The sequence below is a fragment of the Delphinus delphis genome, chromosome 20 (assembly GCF_949987515.2).
Source record: "Delphinus delphis chromosome 20, mDelDel1.2, whole genome shotgun sequence".
Lineage (NCBI taxonomy): Eukaryota > Metazoa > Chordata > Mammalia > Artiodactyla > Delphinidae > Delphinus > Delphinus delphis.
The window spans coordinates 46652676-46672778 of NC_082702.1; the positions used below are offsets into that span (position 1 = coordinate 46652676).

General features: G+C 53.3%; 1 protein-coding gene across 1 annotated transcript in view; it reads right to left on the reverse strand.

Annotated features, from left to right (window-relative positions):
* Nucleotides 1-20103, reverse strand: part of FA2H (fatty acid 2-hydroxylase) — a 51301-nt gene that overhangs the window by 12165 nt on the left and 19033 nt on the right. Inside the window, exon 2 of the mRNA XM_060000854.1 lies at nucleotides 9807-9899. Within this exon, the coding sequence (XP_059856837.1) occupies nucleotides 9807-9899 (93 nt within the window). The remainder of the gene's footprint in view (nucleotides 1-9806; nucleotides 9900-20103) is intronic.

The window sequence follows — 20103 nt, forward strand, 5'->3', positions numbered from 1 at the left end:
AGCCCCACCACAGCATATGTGGTCTGTATGGAGCTACCAACCCTCCTGCTCCAGTGCTTGGGGACTAACTGTTCATCCCAACCCGAGGGCCACAGAAATGGGATCCAGGATAGGCTCATGGCCTAGGTTGGTGCAATGAGCCATCGGACAGCCCTCTCCTCTTGCTGGGATTGCTAGGTTGGCAGGGCATGACCCTGGAGTTGCCAGTGAAGGCTGCCTGAGGATGAAGTCAACACAGAGGATGCCCAAGCCCGGAGCTGGAGACACTGAATCCTGGTGATGACATTTGAGTGCCTAGATTCAGCCACGCATGAAGTTTGAAGTCTTAACCAGGATTCTTTAGGTATTGGAGCCAATACATTCTGTACTAGGAATCAAGTAGGCCCTTTCTCCTCCAACAAGGGCTTTCTTCTTTTTTTGTGTGGCTGCACTGGGTCTTCGTTGATGTGCACAGGCTTTTCTCTAGTTGCGGTGAGTGGGAGCTATTCTTCATTGCAGTGTGTGGGCTTCTCATTGCAGTGGCTTCTCTCGTTGTGGAGCACAGGCTCTAGGGGCATGGGCTTCAGTAGTTGCAGCACGCAGGCCCCAGAGCACGAGGGCTTCAGTAGTTGTGGTGTGTGGGCTCAGTGGTTGCAGCTCACAGGCTCTAGAGTGTGTACTCAGTAGTTGGTGGCGCATGGGCTTAGTTGCCTCGAGGCATGTGGGATCTTCTCAGACCAGGGATCGAACCCATGTTCCCTGCATTGGCAGGCAGATTCTTTTCTTTTTTTTCTTTAATTTATTTATGTATTTTTATTTATTTATTTTTGGCTGCATTGGGTCTTCGTTGCTGTGCGCAGGCTTTCTCTAGTTGCTGCGAGGAGGGGCTACTCTTCATTGTGGTGCATGGGCTTCTCATTGCAGTGGCTTCTCTTGTTGCAGAGTATGGACTCTAGGCACGTGGGCTTCAGTAGTTGTGGCACACGGGCTCAGCAGTTGTGGCATGCGGGCTCTAGAGCGCAGGCTCAGTAGTTGTGGCGCACAGGCTCAGTTGCTCTGTGGCATGTGGGATCATCCCGGACCAGGGCTCGAATCCATGTCTCCTGCACGGGCAGGTGGATTCTTAACCACTGCCCCACCAGAGAAGTCCAAGGGCTTTCTTCTTAGTGGTGGCCTGTGTAATTCATTCATTCACCCATTCAAACAATCATTCGTTCAGCACTTTGCTTGACATATATCTATATTTCTATGTTAGTTGCTGGGAAGAATAAACAACAATGTAAGAGACCATCTTTGCTTCACATAGCTTAGTGCTGAAGCACAGTTCAGACTCTAGAGACAGGCTCTATCACTTACTGTGTGACCTTGGGGAAATTACTTGATCTCTCTGAGCCCCAGTTTACCTAGCTATGAAATGGAAGTAATAATAATGGTACCCACATAAAGTACTCAGCAAGGTGAGACATGCCAGGCAAGAAAATTTAATGGTGATGCAGGCAGGCTGAGGTTGGGAGGCAGAATGATTGGTACAAATGCCCGGGTCTAGGGTAGGAGAGGAGGGCTTTGCCACAGAACCTAGGATTTGGGTTGAGCTCATACAATATGGAATACTTGGGAAGGGGGAGAAGGGAAAGGAGGTGGGGAGGGAGTATGGGCATAGATGTGGAGTTGAGAATGATTGTGGCCCATTTGATTCCTTGACATTGGTCTGTGGGGCAGTAGAAAGAGATCTTCTGAGGGCTTTAGATGACAGGACACCCAGTATCAGGCCCAGGAGATGTCACTTCATCTTCCAGGCTGGCTGTCTCCAAGGTAGGGATGTATGTGTACCCCAGGGATACTCACAGGCTGATCCCCAGAGGTGAGGAGAAAATATTAGAGACTCTTTTTGATATATTTCTTTCATATATAAACCATATTTGAATGTTTTCTAATGTACATAATACAAGAGTACATTAGCTCGCACAAATAATTTGTAGATAATTTAAATGGACATATAATGGAGAATGTGCTCAAAACGTTTAGTTAATAGGGATGCAAGGTCAAAAAAGTTTGGAGGCTTCAGAAGCCCTTGAAGATTTTTGATGAGTCCGTGTATTGAAGACTAATCTATACCAAAATCAGTAAAGAAAAATGACCTTGGAGTCAGGTGACCACCTTACAAGCCTGACTCTGCCTTTTATCAGCTGTGGGATCCTGGGCAAGTGCCTTTACCTCTCAGAGCCTCTCGGCTCTCTCGTCTGTAAAGCCGGGTGTGCCTGGACCCACCACCCACAATAGGAGAGAGGGCGCCACGTGCCCAGCGTCTGGTACTCAGTGGGTGTCAATGAACGTCCAATGCAGGGCATTCGGCGGCCACTGGGGGTGACAGGGACGTGGTGTCAGGAACTGAGGGCTAACAGTCACAGAGCACTGGTTATGTGCCAAGCATGTTTCTAAACACCTGACGTGAGTTAAGTCCTGTGATCCTCACTGTACCCATAACTAGGTGGGTACTTTTATTGTTGTCGTTTGCAGATGAGGAAATTGAAGGTGAGTAACATGCCCAAGGCTGCCCAGTGAAGACATTTTTGATGAATTGGTCCCTTTATTATTGGGAAATAGTCCCTGGTAATACTCCTTGTCCTGAAGTCCACTTTGTCTGATTTTAGCAAGGCTTCCTTATACTTGGTGTTTGCATGGTCTTTCTTTCCCCACCCTTTTAATTTCACCTTGCACACGCCTTTAAATTTAAAGTGCATCTCTTGCAGACAGTGTATAGTTGGGTCTTGCTTTTCGATCTAGTCAGACACTCTCTGCCTTTTAATTGGAGTATTCAGTCCATTTACATTTAATGTTGTCTTGCTATTTGCTTTATGTTTGTCTCCTCTGTTCTTCCCTTCTTGACTTGTTTGTGTTGATCAAGAATTTAAAATATTCTATATTATCTGCTCTGTTGGCACTTTAGCTATGCGTTTTTGTATATTTCTTAGTTGCTGTTCAAAGGATGATAATATGCATCCATAGCTTATCACCATCTATCTCAAGCGAAAGCCCTGGTTTTTACATTTTCCACTTTTGCATGTTACACACGACACTTAATTCAGACTCAGCTACCTCAGACAAGAAATGTTTCCAGCTGTGGCACAGGTACGTGAACAGGCAGGCCTCTCTGTCAGCCAAGCAGTGGTTTGGGAAAATTTTTTCTGTTGATCCGTTTTGCCCTTATTTTGTAAAGCGAACAGAAAACAGCATGGGATTCATAAGCTTGATTCAGTTGAGACCCAGGAGGAAACGTCTAGGTCTAGCAGCAAGCAGGGATTCCAGCCTGAATCTAACACCCTGTTGCGAAGGGAACAGAACAGACGGACAGAGAATGTATGGAGAAGCTGGAGTCAGATGGCCGGAGAGCTGCTTGTTTACAGGCATGATGGAAACAGAGCCAGCCTCTCCTCCCAGACACAAGCGTCTCTCATTTGATGGCCTGTTGCCCACTGGATCTTTGGACATGACTTGGGTTCCTCCCTGGCTAGACCAGTGGGCACTGGCCACTGTACAAAGGGCGGACTTGCTGTCTTGAGTTGGTCCCAAGGGTCCTCTGACTTGGCTGGCTGGCCTTGGAGGGCCTGGAACCTGGGCTCTGTGTCTAGCCCCCCGTGCATTTCTGCAAGGTAGCCCTCACTGGTGCCCAGGAAGGGCCACTTCACCCTGGGGGATGAAGGACCACGGCGGAGGAATCCCAAGAAGGCTCACTTTCCTGTCTGCAAACATCCCCCTCAGTCCTCAAAGGCTGACACCTGCACTCTCCCCGCTGGCAGTCCTGCTATGCCAGGGGCAGTAAAGCTACCTTTCCACATTAAGTGTAGAAATGCAGCTTGGCTGACTTCCTCCCCACTTTGAGAAGGAGGACACTGAGGCCAGGAGGGGTCAGGTGACTCTTCAGATAAGGCTGGTTGGTCCTGTAGTAGGAGCCTCCCTTCCCGCCTCCCCCAAGCTCGTAACATCCTCCACACAATCTCCCGGGAGCTGGGACATTCACCATGGGCTCCACCCTGATTCAGACAGTACACGCACACACAGGGTGTCTCTTCTCAATTCTCTTCCAGTCGTGCTCACTGATGAGAAAGTCTCAGGTGGGTGCTAATTCAACACCTCTCGCTTGCTGGTCATTTCCAACATGGCAACTGTCTGAGAAGCGGGGATGGCAAGAGATGATGGCTCGGATCCAATGAGGTAGGAAGGGACTCAGGATAAATTTCACTTCCTATTCTACCTGGCCGGGACCCCTTGGCCCCTTAACCCTCCCACATAAACGGCTCTCTTCCTCCAGAGCTGGTGCCTGCTCCTGGCCCTCTCCCACCCCTACTTCCTAAGGCTCAGGGGAGACAGGGAAGGCGTCAGCAAAGGTCTGCGGACCTCGGAAGGAAGCTGGGTGGGGGAAGGAGGGGGGAACAGCCCACTGATCACGCCTCCAGTTCCCAGGCATCTGGGGGTTTCCGTTGCTACCCTCACGATAGCAAATCCTCCTTTTACAGCTGTGGAACCTAATGCTCAGAGGGGGCAAGTGATTCACTCAGGGTCACCCAGCTAAAGCCAGACTGCATGGATGAGGGTGAGGATATGTCCAGAAACTGCTCTTGAGTGCACTTGTTGAGGGTGGTGGGGGGGGGGGCGGGCTCGAGTGAACTCAAAGACCCAGAGCAACAGGCCAAGTCCCAGGGAGCACACGTGTAAGTCGTGTAAGTCGGGGTGAGTTTGGCCCAAGCACCTGGTGTCCCATTCCCCTCCCCCATGCAGCTCTGTCCCTGCCCTAACGGGAGGTAGGGGGAGGGAGTCTCCCCGGGCTATGCCAGGAATGCAGCTGCAGCAGGGCCAGCGGGGGAAAAGGGCAGCCTGCTGCCCAGAGGGTGGGTGGAAGGGCGCTGCCAGGGTGGGGAGAGGGCCTCTTTTCTCGCCCCACCCGTTCTCCAGAGGCCCCTCCTCCTGGGCAGCACAGGGGCCAGGTGGCACATAACTCTTTCCGGGGGCAGCCCCAGCTCAGGAGTGGGAATCTGCTCATCCCCAGACAGGGCGAGGGGCAAACGTGGGGAGAGGGGGCAGCTGCTCTCTGTCAGCAGCTCCTCCCACCACCGCAGCTGTGAGCTGAGGCGATTGTTGAAAGAAATGTGTACCCAAACCCCAGAGCTCACAGCTCTAGGGCAGCTTTCTGGGCCAGGGAGGTGGGGGAGGGGCTTCCAACCAGCAGGAGCAGGGGCGGGGCGGGGGACGGTGCCCGGGAAGGACGAGAATTCCAGCCACTGTTTCTGCATCCTTGTAACAGGCCCCTGGGCTCAGACTTCAGGTCCAATATTCTTGGAAGCTGGAATTTTGGAAGTTGGGGCCTCTGATGAGCTCATTTGACAGATGAGGAGACTTAGGCTAGATGCTCAGCTACACATGCGGCACCTCAGCCGCCCAGCTCCGGAGCCCGAGGTCCTAACCACGAGGCCGGGAGGCCGCTCTCAGCCGGCTCAGGACCCCCACGGCAGTGGGTTCTCTGGCACAGAGTCTGTGAGGGGTCCAGCAGGGGTGTCTAGTGCCGCGGCTCTTGGTGGCCTTGCAGGGGTGAGTGCAGGCCTATTCCCTGAGGTCTAACTGGGGGCTCCCAGCTGGACAAGCTCAAGTCCACAGGGGCGTGTTCTGCCTCCCCTGCCCGTGCCCTATAACCTTCCCGTACCCAGAGGGGGTGGCCTCGTGCTCCCCGCTGCGGAGGTCCAGGGGGTGAGAGTGACAGGGAGCGGGGGGTCGAGTGGGCCGAGGCCCAGGGAGAGAGGAAGGATGGCATGCTGTGCCCCGGGTGCCCAGCCCAAGGCCAGGCGGGGTGGTCTTTCACTGGCAGCTCACTTTCCGACATCCCACACAATACAGGGCAGCAATAATTTCCTCCTTCTTCTTGATGGAAAAACAGGCCGCAACTGCCTGTGGTCACCCAGTGGCACCTCCTGCCCCCCAGCCAGCCTGCCTGGTGTCTCCCCGAGGGGTATTTTTTGAGCATAGCTGAGCTCTTTAGAAGAGGGGCCCAGACCTCTGGGCAAGGGGACGAGCAGGGAGGAAACTTGAGAGGCTCTGGGCCAGGAGGACAATCCTGGGGACCCCCTGTGGATCCCTCTGCAGCCAGACCCTCCACACCCCTACTCTGGGGCGGGCCAAAGGGAGAAGGGAGGCTCAAGGGGGCCCCAGGTGACTGGGGGGCAGAGTCCTGGGAAGGAAGCCAGCACCCATGGTGTCGAGGTCGGCCCTGTCCCAGGGGCGGCTGCCCGAGGGGCGCTGGTTCCGATCCAGGTGTTACTTGCCCAGGTTCTCAGTGACTTATGTGAGGGTCGTGAAAGGGTAAAACTCACTGGGCAAAATCAACATCTTTGCCAGGCAGCCCCTGATGCCAAGGGGTGTGTGTGTGTGTGTGTGCGCGTGCGTGCGTGTGTGTGTGTGTGTGTGTGTGTGTGTGTGTGTAGGGGCAGGGAGGTTGGGGAGCTGCAGTTTGCTCTGTGACACCTGTTGGCGGCCTCCAGGAGCCTGATGGAAGCAGGATGCAGAGAGGAGGTGCCAAGTTTTGAAGACACCTCCCTGAGTACCTGCTCGGCCTCCTCCCTGCCTTCTGCCACCCCCCCGGCCTCCCAGTCACAGGCCGCAAGGTCTTATTCTTGGCCAGCCACCAGGGTGGAAGGGCTCCAGGACACATGGAGGGGGCAGGGCAGGGGGCTCAGCTGTGATCCCCTACGCTAACCAGCAGAGTGACTTTGACCTTGGGCTGAAGAACTTCCTCATTAGTTAAATCAGGATCATTATCACCTTGTGTTGTTGATAAAAGATAGTATCATTAAAGTGCTTAGCCTAAAGCTCTTATCCTGTGTTTGGCACTGGGTAAGAGCTCAATGAACGAAGAGTTAATCCAGTGTTAACTCCCGTTAACTGTCCCGTTAGCTGTCCAGGGGGATCTGCAAACCCCTCAAATCACACTAGTTCAATGTGGTTCCCAGGACCCTGGCCCCCTAATGGGAAGCCTGCCAAGGACACAGTGAAGGAGCAAAAGAGGTCGTGGGACAAATGGAACCGGTGTGCCCAGAAGCCAGGAGGAGTGGGCGCTCTGTCTACCTCTACTGGGGTAGCTCCCGAGCTGGCTGGGTTCCAGGAAACAGGGAGAGACATGTAGGGCGTAGTGTGGGGTAAGGAGATACAACTTGGTTTCTTGTCCCACAAGGAAACTTGGGTCCTGCCCAAGAGGTGATGCAAGGTATGATTCAGAAATTGTTCCAATAAAATCCCATGCAGAGCTCGAGAGTCAGATGATACTGCACCTCTAAGCAGGGCAGGGCCCCCCGGGCTTGCTTCCTGGCCTTTTCTCCTGTCTTTTCAGAACTCTCCGCCCTCCACTCTCTGCCCCAGCACCCCCATCCCAGTTTCCCTCCCTCTTTCCAGCAAGGCTGACTCTGTCCCCCAGCTTCTAGGACCAGGGAGGCTGGGCCATGGTAACCAAGACTCCCTTCCTTAGCAGCACCTAGAGGGGCTTCCCGTGAATGCAAAACATGAAGGGTTACCTTTGGCAAGTCCACCCCAGGCCCGGGAACCCCAGCTGAGACAAAGCTGCTGCCTCTTGGCCTTTCTCTAGAGCTCCTCAAGGTCCAGACCCTGGCCTGGGTCAGAAACAGATGGGGGGTCTCCCAGCCTCTCGTCTCCCCGCAAAGGGGCTGGGACTGACCACGCGGTAGATGAATAAAAAAGGAGAAAAAAGCAAGGAAAGCACTGTCCGCTCTCCCTGGGAAGTGAGTTCCTCGAGCTGGGTCTTCTCAGGGCCTGGGGGAGGCATGAAGCTGACCCCCCCATTGCTCCCAGTGGGTCTCCACACCACCTCTTGGGCCAGCCCTTGCCCCTCTCTCTCAGCCCAGGGACAAAGGAAGAGGGAGAGGAGGAAGAGAGAGTGTGTGAGAGAGAGAGAATGACAGAGGCGGGGAAGGTGAGTCAGGTATGACCAGGATGTGCTGGAGAGGAGCCTGGGCAGGGCCCGGGGAGGAGGGGGAGGGGAGGTCTCTCTTCCCCTTGGGTAGGGGCGGGGTGGATGGTGGAACAGGCCTGGGGGACTTGATCCGTCTGTCTTGTGCCCAGGGCAGCCCAGGGAAACTGGGAGGACCCCTCCCCTGAGCAGTGATCTGCCAGTCCCCAGCCAGGCTCATGTGACAGTCCCCTCCCTTCTAGGATGATTCTTTCTTGCCTCCCCACCCCAGGCCTGCTCAGCCCTCTGTAGAGTATTTTCTTTCCAACCTTCAACCCCTAAACCAAGCCCACACATGCTGGCCCCAAGGACCCCTCTTCATGTGGTCCTTTCAGCACCGTCCACTGGCCGCTGAGCCCAGAGCTCGACATGCTGCAGCTGACTCTCTGGTCCTACCCTCATCCCCACACCTTCCTCGTCTCCCACCACAGCTCCTCCTTTTTCAAGTCGAGGTCCTGACTCCACCAGCTTCCAGGATCCTTGTCCCATTCAAGCTGGCTGTCTCCCCCTCCATCCTGCCCTCGTGCAGAACAAGCCCAGGTCCCCAAAGTTTCCAGAGAAGTCAGCCGTTTGTACTGAGACCCTCAACCTGTGCCCCTGGCCTGGGCAATGAGCAATCGTGGCTGAGTCCGGCGTCAAGGTCAGGAGACCAGGTCCAGTGAGCCCTCTGGGAACATACTGCGTGGCCTATGTTCACGGGGTTCAAGGGGAACAAGCCTTTCCCCTTGACGGCCTTCAATTTCCCTTTCGGTCACAGGCCTGCTTGAAGCGGATGGAGCACAGGACCACTTGTCCCGGCCTCTTTAGTGAAGCACCCGAAGGCGTCTTAGCCCTGGGCTGATGGGCTTCCCCAGAGGCAGAGGCGATTCCCACGTGACAGATGCCATCTCTGAGTTCCTGGGGTCAGGGCCTCAGGAGTCCTGGCAAAAGGGGCCCAGCAAACAATCAGTGGGGGCCTCCTCTGGTCACCTGTGTCCCTTGGGTGTGGTTCTCGCATCTCCCCATGTTGTAATAACATGTCTGGGGGGAGATCTGCCCTCCGCACCAGATTGTGAGCTCCCTGAAAGCAATGGCCTGTCCTGTTGGTCTCTTGTTCCCAGTGTCCAGCACAGGTTGGGGACATTTATAGACATACACACTTATGTCTATTACAGGAGGAAATGGCGACATGACATTGAGAAAGTCCTATGACCCAGGTTGGAGGGAAATGACACCCAGGTCTGGTTCTCTCCAGAACCCCCAGGCAATGCTACCCCTCCCTCCTCTTGACTCCACTGCCACCTGTGACTACCCAGCTCCTCTAGCACTTCCCTAGCCAGAAAATGGGTGTGCCTAATCACAGCAAGATGCTGGTCTCCCAGCACCAAGAGAGGTCTGTCATCAGGCTCCGCAGCCACATGCTACAGAAGGCTGCAGCCCTTTCCCTGCCGGCCTCCGCAGGCTCCCGGGCCGGCCACTCCTGCGAGTGGTCGCCGGCACCTGGGGCAGCTCTGCCTTGTGCACTGGCCAAGCTGGGCGCGTCTAGGCCTCCTGACCCTGTCATCGTGCCCTTCTCAGCTGCAGGGGTCCCTGTGGGAGACCTCCCTCTGGGGTCCTTGGAGCCTGGTTCTGCACAGATCTCGTGTGTCATTTCCCCAGACCCACCATAACCTCAGTCCAGGTTTGCTGCCCCAGGTCGTGCTTGTGAGCTGTGGGCACCTGCTCCTCGGTTCTCATCTTCCCTGGGCAAACGTCATGAATAACCATAGCCTGTGGCTCCACGCACCCTGTCCTCCGCCCTGGGAGCCCCGACCATCACCCCACCCAGTCTTGTGCCCACTACCTTGTCCCAGTCCACTGCTTTGAGCTTCGGCTCCATCGCAGGGTCTGTCTTCTGAGTGCTTGCAGAGGTCACAGCCCCATTCTCCACGGAACCCTGGGGAGAGGAGACACAAGGGGATTACCCACAGTGGGCGAAGGAAGAGAACCCCCAACTGCCCCACGATGAGGCAGTCAGGAGTGGTGGGAGCACCATGGCAGGGCAGGGTGGGCGGAAATCAAGGGCACCAAGTGCACTTGAAAAAGGGTAGACACTGATGTGGGTGGTCTTATTCTTTGCTCTTTTCTTCTCTCTGAAAGAGAAAATAATACCCATAAAAACAAGAGGCAAAAGATCTGGGGGAGGATAGAAGCTGGCAGGGAGACTGGAGGGAAATGAGAGCAGTGAGTGGGAATGCCCTGGCCCAGGAGATCCCTGCCAGCCTTTCCTCAGGCCCCTGACAGGTGTCAGGTAAAGAGTCACAGGGTGGCACCCAGGGGACCTGGCAGGCTCACTGGGTCACGCCCAATGACTACATCACCTGCCTCTCTTCCTGGTAATTCTACAGAGCTCGTGGGCCACAGGCTGGGCAGCTAGGTCCACACGCCCACAAGAAAGAAAGGCAGCAGAGCGTGAGGGAGCCGTCCCTCCAGGAACTCCCAGGTGTGGGTCAGCGGCCACACGTGGGGCGGGACTGGCAGAGGAGAACCCAGATGGGCTCAAGGTCAAATGGACGGAGCAAAGAGGCAAAGGCAGAAGGAAATGGAATGTACTGGGAAAATCACATGGCTCCAGCTGGCCCTGACGTCATGTGGGGCGAGGCCAGAGAGGGCAGGCCGGCACGTAGGTAAAATGCAGGCTTCCCTCCAGGAAGGTGGGGAGAGCGCTTACCAATGGTGGGGGGTGTCCTCTGCGTCCCTGTGACTAAAGGAAGCTGTGGTGGCCATGGAGAAGGGGCCCTTGGAACCTGGATATTGGCAAGAACCCAAGAAGAGTGTTTGAGCAGCCAGTTGGGGTTTCTGTTGCTACGATTCTTACATTTTTTGCTTCCAAATGAATGAAGAGAACTTGATGGTGACAGTGACGCTGTCAGTTTCTGGGAAAACCCATATGTAACCCAAGTAAAAGCGGGCTTTCATGGTCCTGTCTTGGTCTGGGTATCTCAGTATTTTTAGTCTTTGTCACCATGCTAATACCTGAATTCTTCTCAAAAGCATCTCTGATGACCTCTTGAGGATGGAGTGGATTTTATAGTATTTCATACAAGGAAACTCCCTAAGTATCAAAAATAAATGTCATATAAGAATCTTGTCCCTTCTAATTCTGTTCTACCCTTAAAATACCTCCGAGCGCCTCCAATCATGGACCTATTGGTTCTCCCTCCCTCCTGGGTAGTTCTTTTCTCCCGTTCACCCCAAGTCCTTTCTTAAGTAGGGTGATCTAATCCTTCTCTGCACCTCCAACCCCTCTCATTCACTACAACTCCATGCATCTCTCTCCACACAAGGCTTGTCTTGGGGTCCACCCATCCCAAGCAGGGAAGGGGTTATCACTCAAATTAGCATTTGATGTTTTTGTCTGCGCTACACTTTTCAGACATCCCTGAGTGGCAGACACAGACCTGTTTGGGGCACGTGCATCTAAACAACAACTGGAAGCAGAAGAAATGGTCATCACTTTTCAGCACTGGGCACAGAGCCCTCATCTATCCAGCCTGTGCTTCTGGTCACTTAAGGCTGGGCTGTTTTCTGAGAGCTCGAGTCCTTAGGAAAGTCTCCCTTCTGCTCAGCTGGCTGCCTCAGTTTCCAGGGACCACTCCTGGCTCTTCCCCTCCAGGACTGTACAGGTTCTTCTTCGCCTGGCAGCTTCTACATACATGAGGACCACTGCCATCTGCTTTTCCACAAGACCCTCTCAGGACATAACAGGGTCTCTAAGCATAATGATTGGTTCCGGCTCCTCTTCCAAGGTGGGTGTGATGGGACCAGGCCAGAACCCAGCAGGGCTCATGCCTCCCCCACGTGGAACATCCTATTTCAGGCCATGGGAACTGAGCTCCCATTAGCACTTTGACCTCCATCTTATGCGGCTCATTCACTTAGCTTATAGCCACCTGAAGCTTTTTTCATGGACTGCTGCTGCTGGCGTGGTGTGGAGAGCTTGTGTGGCCCAGGAGGCGAGCTGGACCTGCAGACCCACTGTGATGAAGGCTGGGATGCCCGGAGTAGTGATGGACAGGAGGGCAGAAGGCGGTGGAAACCAAAGAAACCCTAAGAAATGGGATCATCGAGGGGAGTTTGCGGGGACAGAAGCCCTGGTTCCACATCCGCCTCCTCTTCAGGGGCTGGTGGTCTCAGTGAAGTATCACCATGGTCCCCTGCCTCTTCCCTTAATTCCTCCCTCCTACAAGGATCTGATCCACACCCACTGCTGTCACCCACTCATCCACAGACATAGGTGTTTGAACATCTGCAACGTGCCAATCACACATCAGCTCAGAAGACTCCGCAACGTCTCTCTAACACTGGTCCTGCTCCTTGCTCCGGGAGTACGTTTCCAACAGCTGACATTATAGTCTGACCCTCTGACCACTTTCCTAGGAGGGAACACGCTATCCTCCTCTGTAGGTCGGCTTATCCTTGACTTCCTTGTATTTAACGTCTTTCCCCTGTATTTCCAAGCTCTTCTCCTGTCACGCCTTTGAATTAAGCCTAATTTTTCCCTCTCACTGGTAGGGACGACTTGCCATTTTCTCAACATGCCTCGCGTTTTTCTCCTCATATGTCATCCTATCTAGCATGATGACAACGGTTAATATTCATGAAGGCCTACCATGTGCCCAGCCCTTTCATCTGCATAACAACCATATGAAGCAGCATGATTATTATTCCCACTTGACGGATGGGAGGGCCAAGGCATGAAGGAGCCCCACAGCTAATGAGGGGTAGAGCCGCAGTTGGGCTCCAGAATATTCTCTTGACAACCATGTACTTCTTCCCTAACCATTCTAGCCAGAAATGAGCTCTTCATTTTCCAACTTAAAAATAAGTCACACTTTCCATGTGTCCCACTGCCTCAGTTGGTATTTACAATTTCCTTCCTCTTATTGTTTTTGCATGTTCCGGCCATGATCTTGTTTGTCCAATGGTGGACGAACAATAGATTCTAACAGGCCAGGAAACTACTGTTTCCTCTCTTCAAGTTACCTAGGGTGGGCTCTTGAAAATATTACATCTCCACTCATACTTCTCAAGTGGATCATGTTTCAGTGTTCGCTCTTTGCAACATAGCTACGATCCCCTGACACTCCAGACCCCTGAGATGTGGCAGGAACCTCAGGGGATCCTGACTGTGTTATTCAGGGTGGAGCCCTGAAACTCTGCCAGGCTCATGCTCCCTGGAAATATATAAAGAATGGGGGGTGAGCACATCTGCTTGGAAGAGAGAGGTCGCCCAGGACACTGAACACACCATCTTAGAATGCCACCTGGGCTGGGTGGGGTGGTGCCCAGACACAAGGGTCAAAGTCCAATAATCTGGGCCATATATTCTCAGTGCCCTTTGGCCAAGGGTAGTCCACAGGATAGGCATGAGCAGAACTGAAAGTACATTAGTCTGACATGAAATTACCAGCATCTTATTTTGCCAAATAAAGATATTAAAAAAGGGGCTTCCTTGGTGGCGCAGTGGTTGGGAATCTGCCTGCCAATGCAGTGGACACAGGTTTGAGCACTGGTCTGGGGAGATCCCACGTGCCGCGGAGCAACTAAACCCGTGCGCCACAACTACCGAGCCTGTGCTCTAGAGCCCGTGAGCCACAACTACTGAGCCCATGCGCCACAACTGCTGAAGCCCGCGCGCCTGTAGCCCGTGCTCTGCAACTGCAATAAGAGAAGCCACCGCAATGAGAAGCCCACGCACCGCAATGAAGGGTAGCCCCCGCTCGCCTCAACTAGAGAAAGCCCGTGCGCAGCAACAAAGACCCAATGCAGCCAAAAAAAAAAGAGTAAATAAAATAAATACATGAAAAACATATATTAAAAAATATTTTTAAAATTAGCAGCAGCATTTCATAAATGAAAGAAATAGGTAGGAAACACATGCTTGCAGAATAAAAGGCAGTTCTTCCCAAGGAAGGGCATTTGGCAAATTTACAGGGGGATTAAAAAAAAAAAAAGGTTCCATTTAAAAATATTTATTAATGCAGAAGAAATTACAACCTAAAATTTTGTTTTGTGAGAATTAATTGTACATCATTGTTTTCTTGGTTCATGGTGGTCGGTGTGGGTCTCTAGTCTCTGTGTAACAGGAAGTAGGTCAAATGCTCTCTTTGTTCCAGTTCCAAGGTTTCTTAACAAATTACTAAAAATCCAGTTTCACAGAGAGATGTTGGCTGAAAATGAAAACAGAACTTTCAAGGGTTTTTTGTTGTTGTTGTTGTCGTTCAGCTGGAAATATTCCGGGTGGAATGAGGGAAATGGAGGGAGGATCCCCGTGGCTCTCTGCCTCTTTCCTGAGAGCCAGGAGGAAGGGGAGCAGCTCCTGCCCAGCACCGGGCTCACCAGCTTGCTTCCCCAGCCCTGAGCAGTCAGGGACTCTCCCAAGATGCTGCCCTTGAATCCTGCACCAGCTCCTGTCTGAAGGCTGGCACGGGCCGTGCGCTGCCATGGAGGGTGGGGAAAGGAGAGGAAGACGGATGGGGCTGTTTCCTCCTGTCCTCCTGCAACCCCAGCTAATCACAACTTGAGGGTCCTGGAACCACCAGGCAGTCATGTCGTGGGTGACAGGCTTTTGGCCAATAGATCGCAGACTGACAATAGAACCAAGGTGCTTTCTGGGTGGCCTCATCGGGACCACAGCCCTCCACGGCAGGAGCCCAGGTTTATTAACCACAAGATTGTACACAGCTCCAATACGGGAGGAGATTTCAAGGAGAACCGGAGCAAGCAGCACATGGGCGCTGCCAGGAGCAGAAATGCCCTCAGGTACAAGGAAGTGTCCTCTAGTGCGTCTTTTATTGACTCTTTTTCTAGGGTCTAGTTGTGAGTTTTCAAAAGGTCTCCCATTCCCACTCGGGGGCTGCTCCCATCCGAACCAGGGCAGAGGACGGGTGTTCCAGGAAGCGAGTCCTGCTGGGAGCCGCCACACCACACACACTGATCTGAGCCATGGTTTCCAGACTTCCCTGCCTCGTGTTTATTTTATGGTTGAGCCAGGCTCACGCTTGAATTCCATGGGCAAACACCATCTATGAATCAGAAGTATGTAAAGGTCATTCCTAGGGACTAGGGTACAACTCAGACTCTAAAGGACTTTTTAAAAAAAGTTTCTTGGAAACTTCCACAATGCATTATTTAAAAGACTCTCCTGATCCTGGAAGCAAGCCTGAAAACCAAAAACCTTTGAAAACCAAAAAGCAGCGGCAAGTGAAGAATACATGTGCTCTTTTCCAGGTTTTGGAAATTGTTCTGGGTCCTGCCTTCAGATTGCATTAGCTACAGACTTTGGGGAAGGGAAGTGAGTAATTCTGTAGTCAGACTCACAATGGCTTTCACAAGAATAATCAGCCCAAGTGTTGATGGATGTGGCTTGACATGCGGTGTCCAACCCACCTGTGTCAGATGACAGCTTTCCTAGAGGGTCTACCCGAGGGACACAAGATTGTCCCAGGGGAGCAAGGATGGAGCTGAAGACCCACCCCTCCTCTTGAGCCCTGCCGACCTTTCCATCCTGGGAAGGCAGGCAGGAGACCTGGCTAGAAGCACATTTATGGTCAGGCCCCAAGGCTGTTTGGGAGAAGCTGGTGAGCCTAGCAAAGTATCGATAGTTCAGGGGCTGAAAGCATCTTGCTTTCCTATGCATTTCCCTGTGATTGCCTCCCAAGCCAGAATGCAAGCTCCATGAGGGTAGAGACCCTGATGCTTTGCTCACTGCTCTGCTCCTGGCAGCTGGCATGGGGTCAGCACCTGAATACGTGCTGAATGGTATATTTGAGTAGATGGTGGCCTGTTTAGGGTCTGGGGGCCCAGGCAGGCAGGATGCCTACTTGAGGGGAGAAGGTCAATGTGCCCTGCTAAGGAGACTAGGTAGGCGGGCACTGCCCACCCTGAGCTGGGAACCACTGGACATGCTGGGCAATATGGGGCAGGAGGTGAGGAGGGCGTTTTGATCTCCTTAGATCCTCCCAGCCACAGTCCAAGGCTGCAGGGAAAGAAGCCCATGAAACAGCAGCACCAGCCCTATTTTCTCCCACTACAGTGCCAGTTCCCGGCTGCTAATGAATCATGATGTCCTCTCAGGTCAGCCCAAGCCACTGCTCTTGTCTCATGGAGATGGTCCTGCTGACACCACCGCCCCCTCTCCTGGGCTCCCTCGGCCGCCGCCTCCTCTCTCACACTGAGTTCAATGCCCTCGGACCCGAACTCACAGAGGACCCAGGAGTTGTCCCCTGCCAGCTTGCTGAGCTTCCAGCCAGTTCCCCCAACATGCCTGTCTCTCAGGGAGGCAGCCCTCGGGGGAAGAATCCGGGTCCGACCATCTATTCCAGACCCTGCAGATTCAGCTTTAATGAAGAGACAAAGTTCTAGACCAGCCTCCCTCATCAACTTGCTTTGTGACCTGAGGATCTTCCTCTTGGAACAAGAAGTGCTTCTCTCTGGCAAAGGCACCCCGAGTTCTTGCTCTGTCCTCAGAAGGTGGGCAGGTGCCTTCAATGAATGAAGCAGGCAGAGTGTGGTTCATAATACAGGCTCATTTCGTTTGCGGACTAAACACATAGGAATATTCTTTTTTTTTTTTTAATTAACTTTAAAAAAAATTATTTATTTATTTTTGGCTGTGTTGGGTCTTCGTTGCTGCGCATGGGCTTTCTCTAGTTGTGGTGAGAGGGAGCTACTCTCTGTTGCGGTGCGCGGGCTTCTCATTGTGGTGGCTTCTCTTGTTGCGGAGCACAGGCTCTAGGTGCACAAGCTTCAGGAGTTGTGGTTCACAGGCTCAGTAGTTGTGGCTCACGGGCTTAGTTGCTCTGCGGCATGTGGGATCTTCCCGGACCAAGGATTGAACCCGTGTCCCCTGCATTGGCAGGTGGATTCTTAACCACTGAGCCACCAGGGAAGTCTCTGCGAACTTTTTTTTTTTAATTTTATTTTTATTTATTTATTTTTGGCTAAATACATAGGAATATTCTTTACTTCCATGAGGAAAGATGCTCACTCTCCTTTTTCTTAAAACACGAGGCACCAAGAAACAAAAGACAAGCAAAAACATGAGGAGCCCTTTTGCTACAGACAGCAGTACAGAGAAAAAAAGAAATGCAACACGTGCAGTAACCTGTGATCATTGTCGTGGGGTCTTGGCATGGGGGAGGCTGTGGGGAATGGAGGGGACTGCAGCAAACTGGAGGGGGTCACACCCCGTTGAAAGGGGGCAGCCCCGACTGAGGTTCAGGTCAGGTGAGGATGGGGCCCAGTGTTGTCAGACCTTCCAACTTCTAAGAAAAACTGGAAAACTAGATTTCTCTGTGAAATCTCCAGATTTCAAAATCTGACGCATGTTTAAAACAAACACACGATGTGGGCCAAACACAGCCTGAATACGAACACAGCCCTTAGCCCGCCACTTTGAAAAGCCTGGGTGAGCTGCAGCCCTCCTGCCCCCAGGACAGCCTCAGAGAAGGATGGGCGTGGATGGGCAAGAGCAAGGGTTTTGTCCTCCTGTTCCCACAACAGGGAATCCACGGGGAGCCCACGTGCACCCACCCAGCTGTACCAATGCCCTGAGTGGGTTGGTGACAGGTGGGCAGCACTGAGAGGACCAGAGCCCCAGCAAGGCTCAACGAAGGGCAACCCGGGCCTCTTTCTCCCTCTAGGCTAGCCGAGAGGAGGCAGGGTGTCTGGAAGCAGAAGTGGGTGGTGGATGCGGACTTTTACTGGCGCTCTTCCCCCTCATGGTGTCTGGAAGGGAGACAAATCCGTGAGGGTGAGGGAATCGCAGCAGAGACGCAGCTGTGCACCAAGGATGTTCCCTCCAGGGAGGGCTGATTCGATCCTCTGCATGCCCACCCCACCTCTAAATTCCTATGTTGATGTCCTAACCCCAAGTCCATCAGAACATGACCTTATTTGGAACTAGGGTCACTGCAGGTGTGATTAGTTAAAGTGAAGTGATTAGGGTGGGCCCTAATCCAATGTGGCTGGTGCCCCTATAAAGAGGTGAAATTTGGAAACAGACACACACACTGAGAACACCATGTGAAGAGGCAGAGATCAGGGTGAAGCATCTGCAAGGGCCAAACCGCCAGAGATTACCAACAAAGTACCAGGAGCTAGGGAGAGGCCTGGGACAGAGTCTCTCCCACAGCCCTCGCTAGGAACCAAGCCTGCCACACCTTGGTCTCCTTCAGAACACCTAGCCTTCAGAACTGGGACACGTAAATTTCTGTTGCCCAAGCCACCCAGGGTGTGGGACTTGGTTATGTCAGCAATAGCAAATGAATCCAAGCTGAACTAGTTTCTCCTGGGTTTGCCTCAGGGCCACAGAAGGAGAAGGAATCCAACCAGGAATGAGAACAAATGATGGAGGCGTCCAAGGAGATGTGGAGACAAGATCTGAGGAGGTGGCAGAAACCAGGGTCTTGCAATCAGCACAGCCTTCCTGCCACGCCCTTGGTGGCAGCCCACACAGACGGCGCTGGGAGGGGTAGGCATTCGAGTACAGCAAGTCCCCTACATACAAACCTTCAAGTTGCGAACTTTCAAAGATGCAAACGTGTGTTCCGTCAGCGTTAGGCATGAGTGAAATTGCAGCTTGCCCTCCATCTCCTGTTGCTGGCGATCCTTCAGCTCTACCGTCTCCCACCTCCTCTCCCTCCTCCAGTCAGTAACTCTTCTTGCCTGTTCCCTCGATGCCAGCCCCTGTATGCCAGCTGTTGTGCTGTACTACTGTACTTTTCAAGGGACTGTACTGTAAGATTAAAAATGTTGCCTTTATTTTTTGTGTTTGTTTTTTATGTATTATCTGTTTGAAAAGTATTATAAACCTATTACAGTAAATACTATATAGCCAATTGTGTTAGTTGGGTACCTACCTAACTTTGTTGGACTCATGAACAAATTGGACTTACGAACGTGCACTTGGAACGGAACTCGTTCGTATGTAGGGGATTTACTATACCTCCCTCCCCAGCCCACCGTTCCTCGTCAAGCAGCCAGGGGTGGCCTTGCTCCCCTTCTTCGGGGCCTGGGAAGTCACTCCCCAGCACCTGGAAGCACTGTGCTGGGGAGGCAGGCTGAACTGGGGTGGGGGGAGGTCCAGTGCACCGTGACCCCCTTTAGTGCAAACCTTGGCCTACTTGGTGGTCCCCACCCCCCACCCAGCCACGAGGCTTCTGGGACAGCTGCACCACCTCCACGGTGAGTGCCATTACCACCTGCACGTGTGGCCAACATCTCATCGGGATCAACACAATTCTCCCTGAGGACACGTTCCCTGGATGAGGGAAACGGAGGCAGAGAGGGACCAAGTCACTGATTCAAGGACTTGCAAACAGTTGCTGGGAGAGCCAGCCAGGAATCCACTTCCAGGGCTGTCCCCGCCGAGGTCCTTCCCGCGTCCTCTTCTATCCCCTCTGAGAGGACTCACTGGGATGTCCAAGCCCCTGCCCTGAGCCCCCAAGCCCCTCTCTAGTGCCCCAGACCGTCCCCAGAGAGGGTGTGCTTGGATGGTGCATGAGGGGGAGAGAAAAGAGAACAACAAAAAGCCTGCCCTCTGCATGGCAAACAAACAAGCCGACCGCAGAGGCAGTGAAAGGAGGCTGTGTGCAGCGGGGCGGGGGCTGCAGGAGGCGGGGGAGCCGGCATAAAGGAATGTTGTTTGGGAAAGCCAGGGCTGGGCACCAAGGGACAGACAGATGGCCTTTTATCCCATGGCCTGGGTTCGGCCTGAAAACCCTTCTTCTGAAATGAGAGGGTGCCCCAGGCCCTGTGTCCAGCTGCTCCCCTCCCACGGAGGCCCAGAGGCCCACGTGTCTCAGGATACCTGGGTTGCACATGGCCCAGGCAGGTCCTGGAAGGAGGAGGACCGTAACCGCACCAAGAGGCTTCCTTGGGGAGAAGCCAGTGTTAACAAGCCCACCCCCGGGCCCCCCAGGGAGCAGCCTCCCTGGAGCTGGTTGTTTTCTGCAGCCAGAAACATGGGGCGAAAATGAAGGCGGCAGGACCTGCCTGCTTCTGTCTCCAGGAAGCTGCTGTGTGATGAGGTCCAAATCAGAAGCCAGGACCAGCCAGGTCCTGTGGCCTATCCACGCCTGAAAACAACTTAAAAT